The following is a 10,332-nucleotide window of genomic DNA, read 5'->3' as shown; positions in this document are numbered from 1 at the left end:
GTGTGCAATGATTAACAAAATAGACATAATAAAGTTACAATAAAAAATAATATTCAATCATACATTGTCTTCAGCAGAGCGAAATATGACCACGATCGGCTTAATATCTGAAAAAGAAAATTATACAACACTAGTTGTCACCCGCGGCTTTGCTCGCATTTTAGAGATTGGTCGTCAAGTGTTAGTATGTCCTTAGTGGGATTTCAAGCTTCATACCAAATTTCATCAAAAAAATTGATTCAGTTTGACCATGGAAGAGCAACAGACAGACAGACGAAGTTAATTTATCTAGTAAATAATATTCTATATAGTATATCAATTATAATATTAACATACATACGTTAGAATACCTAAAAAAATTGCCGTATTGAACGCAATTACGAATTCCTAATCCGATCGCAAAACTAACCCCCCTTCGCCAGTGGAAGGTATATACTCGTAAATGATATACTGTTATGTCATTTAATTACCTCACGTGTTTCATCTTACCTTTGCCGATGGTAAGGCTTTGTGCAAAACCTGTCTGAATGGTAACCACTCACCGGTTATTTAATCCTCCTCCATTTGCGTAATATTGTGTTCCGGTTTGAATACTGAGTGGGCCCGAATAGTTAAAATACAGAAGAAATATAAACTCTTAGATTATATGATCAGTAGATCTGGTAAAGAACACAACTTGTTGAACTTTGGAACTCAACTTTCCAGTCAGGATATATTGAATACATATATATAAGTATTTAACTAACATAACTTTGTATTTTAAATGTTAAAAAAGAGTAACTACTGAGTTTCTTGCCGGTTCTTCTCGGTAGAATCTACATTCCGAACCGGTGATAGCTTCACTTAATATAGTTTATAAATCAAAAGAGCTTGTGAAAGCCTACTTGTATAAAGGATAATATTTTGATTTTGAATGAAATTATTGATGTCATATTTGAGTACTCTAAGGAATTATAGATCGACAAAATGAATGTAAATTTACTTGTATTAAAAAAAAAACTATGAGCATTATTTAAATCAAAGACTTACGTAACTGTACGGATAAAAAATCGATATTGCATATATCAAGGGATGGTCCCAAAGATTCGCATTATTAGAATCACAATTATGCTTCTACTTATAAAACAATAAAAACAACTTTGTTCCGACAAAATACTTCGTATAAGTATATATTTCATGTGAAACATTTAACTTTTTCTAAAACACTGTTAAGCTATGAAATGAGTCTAACCACTCAATTGAGACTAAATATCTGAATCACGTCTAAAAATAGAACAGCGGTACTAGTCTGTTATGTAGAATTGTTTTAATAAGGATATGCCACAGACGAAACACAGACCAAATCGCTATATACTCGTAACAGAGCCGGCTATGCACGGGTGTATTATATATACCAAAGTAACTGTTTTATTACTTCTGATATTTGGTACGGAGACAGTTCGAGTCCTTGGGCAAGACATAGGCTATTTTATATAACTCACCTCTCGAAGTAAAATGGGAGGGGGATATTGTAGGTAAAATTTTATAAATTTCGCACGAGTAAAGCTGCAGGTTTAGCTAGTAAATAATGCAACGAAATATTAATAAAGCAGTTTCCTTTAAATCAACGGCAGGGTTCTTTGTTTTCGAGGTGTGGAAAGTTCCGCCATGTTGATTTTAATATGTGTATTGGCGCATAGGTAGGATAGATTTTTAACCGACTGATGTCTCTCAATGCCGGGAACGAGATGAATTATAAGCACTATATTTTATAGATAATCTTAAACAAGAATCAGGTCTAAAATCGAGACAGATAGTTCAACACCAGTCAGTTTCACGTGCCTTATTTCTGTTTATTGTTTATCACAATGAAGGAAACAAGTATAGAAAACCTGGATGTGTGATGAAATGCCTCAATATAAACATATATATGCCACAGAATAAACTATTATTATTTGTAACGTACCATGTAATATTTTCGAGAACATGTTATTTGACTATAACTATATAACTATAATATAACTGTTTTATAATAATTTCTATGACTTTGATAAGCTTTTATTCAAAGTTCTAAAATTAGAATAAAGAAATGTGTGTGTGTGCGTGTGTGTATATGTGCGCGTGTGTGCAAATAAAGTATATTTTGATGGATAACAAACAAACAAATCTTACCTTTTTTTATCGAACATGAATATAGTTATGCTAATTACTTTATTATATATTTTTATTTCTATCTCGATTTTAGTAAAATTTATTATAATATACATTCAATAAAAAATAAATTAGTATAATTTTATACGAAATACTTTAAGCAATAAGTAATCATCTAAAAGTGTACAATTCAGATGATATTAATGGAAACGTCGTTGGAGTTAAAGTCACAATCAGTTTTATATGTGAAATTAAATCGTATAATATTTATATATGTTATGTATAGCTGACGAATTCTAAAATAAATAGATTTATTTTATAACATCTGTCTCATTGGTTTAGATCCCGAGACTTACGATTTTTTTGGATAAATAAACAAACGGCTAATATCTCAGGTTAAGTTAGATTGCCATCTATTAAGTTATGATACTGAGAAAAAATACAGTATCTATGTTTGGGCACTACTATAAATACTCTTTGCTGTTAGCTATTCCTTGAGTCCATCGTGGCAAATACAATACAAACATAATACAACAAAAATACAACCTAAATCTTATTATTGATGAATCGACATTTTATATTTAGATAAAAAAAATATATAGTAGTAGTAGATTAGTTTAAATAAAATTAAATTCGTTTTATTTTACATTATGACGTCGATCATTTTTTACGTTATAAATAGTTATAAAAGACGCAATTATTTCAAATGCGAAAAAAGTGTATATTGTCAGTTTGGTCTCCACTTACCGTCGTAAATGCGCTCAAGTTAAGCACTGCGAATTTAGCCGCAGTCACCTTGCAAGGTTTGCTTGCTCTGTGAATATAAAATATATTGTCATTTAAAACAGATTATAATTAATTATACCACAGTGAAATGATTAACAAAAATTTTATAAATATTATATATAGGATATCTTATACAATATAGTACTTAAGCCGATTGTTTATATAGCGAAATACGACAATTAAACTTATTAAAAAAAAAAAATAACCTTAAACCCTATTAAGTCATGTCATTGCCTAATAGGCAACAACGAATACAAAAATAATTTAAATAACAAATGTTTGAAAATAATATACCATTGAAAACTCCTGTACAGTTATTTGATTTTTTAAAGATTCTAAGTATTTAAAATTCCCAATACCAGTATTTAGCAACGGAATTATTCGCAACAGTATTTGCATAGTTGCCTTTTGTCATATCACATCCTGTTATAAAGAAACATTTAAAGTTCATTCCTAAGTATCATTTTAACATTTAGTAATTGCATTATTGAGTGTTAAATTATTTATATTTAGGAAGATCAATGTGGCGATCCTTGTGCGCCATGTTAGATTTATAGTGATGTCATATCTCGAGACGGCCGTGGAAGCGGATCTGTGCCTATTAAGAACGGACGTCCTTTTCGTTTGTTTTATGTGTGTATGAGCAGATAAATATTACATTTAAATTTGATATAAGTCTTATAGAAAAATTAAAGATCATTAATGTAGTACGCAATGATACTTGTATATATATATTTTTATATTATCACATATAAGCGTTTGTGTTTTATTGTATTGATATTATATAAATATGAATGTGCCATCTGTGCGTATTTATTATTAAGAGCATTGGAAATAATTTTCACATGAAAACATAACTAAATAAAGGACTTTACTTTAAAGATTCAGTTTTTTGTTTTTTATTATTTTGCCGTATAATTTTCACAAATATTATAAAACTTTTAATTAAAAAAAAAACTATTTATTCTTTTATTGCAATCGGTGACGTTCCTTTTTGGTAGAACCTTCATTCTCAGTTGATGGTAACTTTACATTAAATTTCTGGGAAAAACAGGATCGCCACCAGGCTATGCAAATAACGAATTATAATTTTAATTATAAAATGGCATATAAAAACCCGCTGCGTATCTTTCACCGGTTCTTTTCAAGTCCGAGATGTTTATTTTTGTCAGTCAATCAGCAAGTGTAACGCTTCTATATAGAAAAAAAAACATTTATAATTTCGAGAAAAAAAATGCATTCGATAAAATGACGATCAAAATATAATGTTACTTGAATATCTATGTATATGTATATTTATAAAGTGTATCTATATAGTTTGCGAATTAACTTTCAATCGCATCAGTTCAAATCGGTACATCAAGTTTATCGAATATCAATAATTTTAGTTTATAGATATAACTATTAAAAATGTTTCTTCGAAAACAAGGCACGTGCTCTATGACATTCCACCTATTTTTTTTTTTGATATAGTGTCGTCGTTAATCGCCATAATTAACAATTAAATAATTCGTTTAAAACATTAATGTAAAATAGTTTATCTCTCTTAATTTATGTTAAGAAGTTACCTAAATAGCACGAGGAATACACTTTTCTTGATGTCTGGCGAGGCGTCGTACCATCGGCAATTGTATACCGCGTCACACATCTTAGTACTCTATAAACATATGTAGTTTTATTAATTGTTCTAAAAGTCGGCTGGTAATCTTGTATATGATTTATCTGATAATTGCATTATGGTTTAGCTCATCCTGTTCAAATATAGAATAAAATAAGAACTGTTAATAATGTTGTTTTTTTTTTTCATCATTAAATTGTGACAAATATTTTTATTGAAAAAAAAACTAAGCCGTACAAACAAATATGGCGGATATCTCAAATAAGGGATTGCAGTGATCAATTTCAAAATGTATAATGATAAAACAAAATAATAAGTAATGTTTTTTTTTATTATTTAATTTTAGTAGGACAAGAAAGAATTACTTTTTTATTATTCAGTGGAATGTTTTTTCTGCAAAAGTTCTTGTTAAGGGTTATTGCAAAATCCAACGGAAGTTTTAATAGTCGTTTTCAACCATCCGCCAAAGGAGCGGAACCAACTTACCATCAAAGGCATTCTCAAGAAGGGTTAGCGTCTGGCCTACATTGAGATTCTGCCAAATCCTTGCCATGGAATACTGTACGATGATCATTATGACGTTGGTAGTAAACTATTACCAAAGACAACTACCATGTCATCTTCATATTAATGTAACTAATAATAATAATTCTCACCGAAGCCATTAGCATATCTCCGTAGAAGCATGTGAGAGAAATCTGCGTCAGGCTGACTACGAGGAACGGTATGAACGCCAGTATGGCGCTGGTCTTAGCTACGATCTAAATTTAAGCATAAAAAAAGTTTGACGTAAAAAGGTTTTATATAAAAGCATTTATATATATTTCACATTAAATATAAGTATTAAAAGAGTATTTTAAAAGGGTTGTTATTTTCAATGACTATGATTACTATATATTCATTTTTATATCAATATGTAAATCGTTCTGTACGTGTGTTTGTAAATGAACAAACGATTCGGAACTCCTAAGCGAACCGATATTGATGATGTTTTTGTGTGTGTTAGAGTCCTGGTTAGATTGGTCCAGATCGAATTGATTGACTGGTGGAGCGATCGGGTTCCAATATTTTTTGTCTTCAAAAAACATAATGTTAATAAAAAAAAAATCATACGTGTAAAGTCGGGACGTACAACTAGTTTTATATACATAATATACAATAACTTACTCTAATTATTACGATTTATTTACCGTTATATTGAATCCACTTAAGCATATTAAAAGGGAACTACTTAGTATATTGAATAGAGCCGATTTCGAATACAATGTCTCGAGTTGATTTACCAATCTGTAACATAAAGATGTGTTCAGTTATCGATTAAATATTTACGATTAATTTATTATAAACTAATTTTGATCGAAATTGGAGTTTGATTTGTTGCTTTCAATAATATGCTCTTGTACACGAATCAAGTCTTCCTGATTGAATATGGTAGGGAAGCTAGTATGAAGTAGCCAATATAATTAGAGAAGTGAAAAGTGAGTGCGCCATGCACGAGTTCACTGTGTTTTAACTCACTCGGCGTCGTCGGATGAAAATCTGCCACATACAATATCCGAAAACCTTGAATTGTTTGGAGAAATAAGGTCCAAAAGTTCTACTAAATATGAGGCCTAACCTTCATAATGTTAGCTCAGTGTCATACTTCCAAGCTGATTCTTAACATTTTATCACAGGTAGAGAATCTTACACAATATGATGACGCGCAGCGCCTATGACTTTGAGCGCTTCGATCTACGGAAGCGTTAAACTACAAACTTTCCAGCTGCTGACTGCTACTGAGAATTTATTGAATTACTATTTATTGGGCCAACCCTGGATTTGAACCTCGGGATCTACAGACTTATAAATCAGCTTCTTGACCAACGAAAAGCCATATTCATAGAAGTTGATACACTAAAAGAAATAAAAAAAACATACTCAATCAATTCCTGATGTCTCAGTATGCATTTGCGCATTTTCCGTCTCGTCTGATCGTGTGAAGCGCAAACGACGTTTTCGAAATGATAGCCGAGTATCCGGAAATGCATCCGTATGTATGTACAGAATACGTAGAAAAATGTATCTGTCGCAAATATGTTCATACAAACATTGGTAGCTGAAAATAATTTACCATTTAAATTTACTTGTCTCATAAATATATAAACACACACATATACAAAAATATTATTGTACAATACTAAGTTTGTATGTATTGTATTTGATTTTTGCTAATAACATTCTCTCCTGGAAATACCGATGCTAATTTTAGGTGTATATAGGAAAAATTTTTTTTTATACATTCATACATAAATAAATATAATGTACTTTTAATGTAATGATATGATGAAATTAAGTATCAGATTAACTGTTTGGTAGAATATCTGATGAGTAGGTGGTACTACCTAGATAGACTTAACGAGACCCTACGAACAAGTAACAGTAATAAATTCAGAAGTAAAAGTTTTTTTTTATTAGGAGAGCATGAGTTACACATCACAACACTATTGACCCAGCTTATCGTTACGATACTAGTACCGATGTTGTTGGCCAAAAGTCAAGATGGTCCAGGTATAGTGCACTATTCATAGCCTTCGTTTTAAAGACGGCCCAAAAAGTTGCACTGATTATATTTACTTTTGTGTTTTTTTGTGTGAGAGATAAATCAGAGAGAGGGCTCGAGCGTCTGTGTGTATTGACGCTTGTAATTGTGTGATTCGTATTTTCCAACGAGCTATTAGTAGGATATTTCAAAAGTTTACATGTGTATGTTTAATATTCGTTAGTGCTGCATAATCTGAAAATGCGTCTTGTCGAATATAATTCATTATTGCTATTCTATGCCATTTGAAGCGGAAAATTAAAAACTTAAAATATATATATATATATTAAAACCTACTAAATAAGTACAACATACTCACTAGACCAAACCTGGTGGATGTACACAAATCCCCAAATTTTCGTATTGGCGTAGGCGTCAAAGAAATACTTAATTAGAAACGGTAACTTCAAATCAGTTTCTCCTTTGTAATAGTAATCATATGACATCAACATGAGTGGTAGAGTCGAGAAAATAACGACGACCACCGCACAGCAAACGTACATAAAAATGATTACGGAATTCAGAAATATTAACGATTCTCTCACGACTTCCCTTTCAAACCTTTCGTCCTTACTCTCCGTTTTATTTGACGAATTCGGATGCATGTTCCGCAACTTATCAACCGTTGAATCCAATGTGCTTTTGTTCAATAAAATCGGTAGTGATTTCGCCGTCGCCAGTAAACATATCGTGCTGCAAGGAGCGATCATTGACAATTCGTCGAGACTTTTACCCAATTTGATGCCTTCGATCAACCAAAAGAATTCTCCAATCACGTCAGTGTACAGCCAGAGAAGATTAAAATAATATAATAATTTCAATAAAAAAGTCATTCGTTCCGTTTCACCTATCGCTATTCCAGATAACAGACATGCTTTTTTAGACAATTTTATAGAATCGTCGAACTCGTTTTTCGTATTAAACATTATTTATAATCTATATTTTTAAGTCTCAGCTAGTTTCGACGTTATCTCGTTCGGTATTAAAAAACTAATGATAAAATTGTTTATTTTAATAGAGTTTACTTAAAACAGAATTAATTACAAGCTTCAAGCGTCAAAAGGAATAATAAAATACGTTGTTTCATATTCTGTTTCGTGCGTTAAAAAATACTTCACTTTCAAATTCTCTTAAGTGTCAAGACTGGTTTGTGTGTAATTAAAAGGAGGCGTAGATACGATACTTGTTCTAAATGACACGACATCAGATATTGAATATTAGTATTTATAATACGAGAATTTCTCTTTAATTTCATACTTAAATCCCAATTAGAAAGCTTTTTTATGTTCTTTTTTTTATATAAGTTCATTTAAATAGCCGATAAAAATGATATTAAATTATAAAACTACTTATTTTATGTCTTCATTGAAATATTAATAGCATCGCTGTAGATATATTTCGTGGGAGTTTTTGAGAAACCAGATTTTGAATGCGTAGGTATAGAGTGGACCTATGTTTAAGCTTGTGCACTTCAATATTTTCTGCTCAGTGATAAATACCTAGATATTGATCTCCATGACCGATATTGGGTTAAAAGGAGTTCATTTGAAGCAAATGTAGTTAATACATCCTACCTCACTCGGAGGGACAGTTTATTGCCATTTCCAATCAGAGTAAAATTTTAGGCACATATATAACTTTGAAATTGAATCAATGCGATTCAATTAGTCGATATATTGAATATTCTTTATAGATTCGCGAAAAAAATGGCACTTTTAATGTGAGCAAAGTTGTTATCAGAACTTTGGAAGCCAAATTAAAGTAGATATAAGTACTGAATTGAAATAGGTTTGTATTATAAATAAAGATATATTATTCAAGAACTGTTTGTAGTGCATAACATAGCAGAACTATTAGCAGTTCGCAAGGATTAAGTACATTTAAGAACTATTTTTATTATCTACTTATTTTTTTATTAGAATTGGGTTATATGTTATGTATCGTAATAAACAATAACTTAACATAATAATACATGAACAATATAAATATATTAAGAAAACGTCGAGTTGACATTTGAAGTTTTTTTTTCGAATACTTACGCGAGCTTAGTCCGCACATTTTTTTTTATGTTCAGAATGATTTCACTTCTCGAAAGCGAGTAATTTTGTTAATTGTCGGTAAAACTAATATTCGCCTCGGTTTAAATCTTTGATCCTTAAATAATAAAGAAACAATGAATATATCTAACGCCATATTTTCCATTTTATTATTGTCAAAGTAAATGGTCAAATTTAGACAATAGGGGTCTTTGATCCCACCGAAAGTTTAAAGCAAAAAATATATCCATATTTGCAGATATAAGGCGGCGTTTAAAAGTGTCGGCTTTTGAAAAGGGATATTGTATTTTACCGTTAGGGCGTCGCGACCGTATCTCGAAAACTTGTTGTAAATCTAGTAACGGCTTGCGGCTCCTTTTATGTTAAGAATTCTAGATTAGAATAATCTTTATTACAAGATAGAGTAAACCGTTCTGAAATATAAGCTTATAAACAGTGTTTTAAAAAATATTTTAATAACATTTGTACTTTAAGATCAAAACAGATAACTTGCAACACTAAACAGTGACGAGACCCTTTAATGTATGAATTTATATTTGTTTACATTATATATAAATTTAAACAATAAATAAAATAAAGCTAGTATGAAAATATATAATAAGTTACGGAATAATTGTAAGGATCCCATGTTCGTAATTAGTTGTCATTCGCGGCTTAGCTTCGGTTGCATTATAGGGTTTAGTCGCCCGGTGTTAGACTTAAAAAGCCGATGTCCTAACTTGGAGTTCAAACTTGCTTCATACCAAATTTCAAAAAAATCGGTTCATTTGACCGTAAAAGTCTTAAAGGCCGACAGACAGACTTACATTAAAATATTAGTATAGAACTAACGCCTGTTGCACCTCATGCAACTTTTTTTTTCAATATTGTAATTTTTAGTTTTAAGTTTGGGTGCAATAAATTATAAATAAATAAATAAATAAACTAGCCAGTTTAGAAACTGCGTAAAATTATGAACAGCTTATATTGTTTTTAATACAACGAGTCCATTTCATTTAATTTAATACAACGCACTAACCTAATCTAATCAAAAATAAAATTAATAAACAAATAAAATTATAAATTATGAATATTGTATGCGTTTTATTGTTTATTTAATGGCCGTTGATAATTTACGAAAGTTTAAAATATTGCACGAAAAATATTAAATGCTCTTTTCT

General features: G+C 30.5%; 1 protein-coding gene across 1 annotated transcript; it reads right to left on the bottom strand.

The window, feature by feature from the left end:
• LOC113397688 (odorant receptor 67c-like) lies at positions 1–8,554 on the bottom strand. Its single transcript, XM_026636110.2, has 7 exons — positions 7,435–8,554; positions 6,455–6,632; positions 5,725–5,821; positions 5,191–5,295; positions 4,485–4,573; positions 2,878–2,944; positions 1–107 (listed from the first exon to the last, which is right to left on the bottom strand). The coding sequence occupies exons 1-7, from the start codon at positions 8,039–8,041 to the stop codon at positions 54–56; spliced, it is 1,197 nt and encodes a 398-aa protein (XP_026491895.2). The 5' UTR covers positions 8,042–8,554; the 3' UTR covers positions 1–53.
• Positions 8,555–10,332: the final 1,778 nt, after the last annotated feature.

This window comes from Vanessa tameamea, chromosome 23 (assembly GCF_037043105.1).
Source record: "Vanessa tameamea isolate UH-Manoa-2023 chromosome 23, ilVanTame1 primary haplotype, whole genome shotgun sequence".
Lineage (NCBI taxonomy): Eukaryota > Metazoa > Arthropoda > Insecta > Lepidoptera > Nymphalidae > Vanessa > Vanessa tameamea.
The sequence above is the reverse complement of the archived record's forward strand: the minus strand, read 5'-3'. Positions and strand labels throughout refer to the sequence as shown.

Excerpts from the sequence above, each read along its gene's own strand:
- LOC113397688 (XM_026636110.2), bottom strand. The coding sequence starts at position 8,041 with ATGTTTAATACGAAAAACGAGTTCGACGATTCTATAAAATTGTCTAAA. Across the intron at positions 4,574-5,190 it reads GAGATATGCTAATGGCTTCG|AGTACTAAGATGTGTGACGC; the intron begins GTGAGAATTATT and ends ATATGTTTATAG. Across the intron at positions 108-2,877 it reads ACTTGAGCGCATTTACGACG|ATATTAAGCCGATCGTGGTC; the intron begins GTAAGTGGAGAC and ends TTTCTTTTTCAG.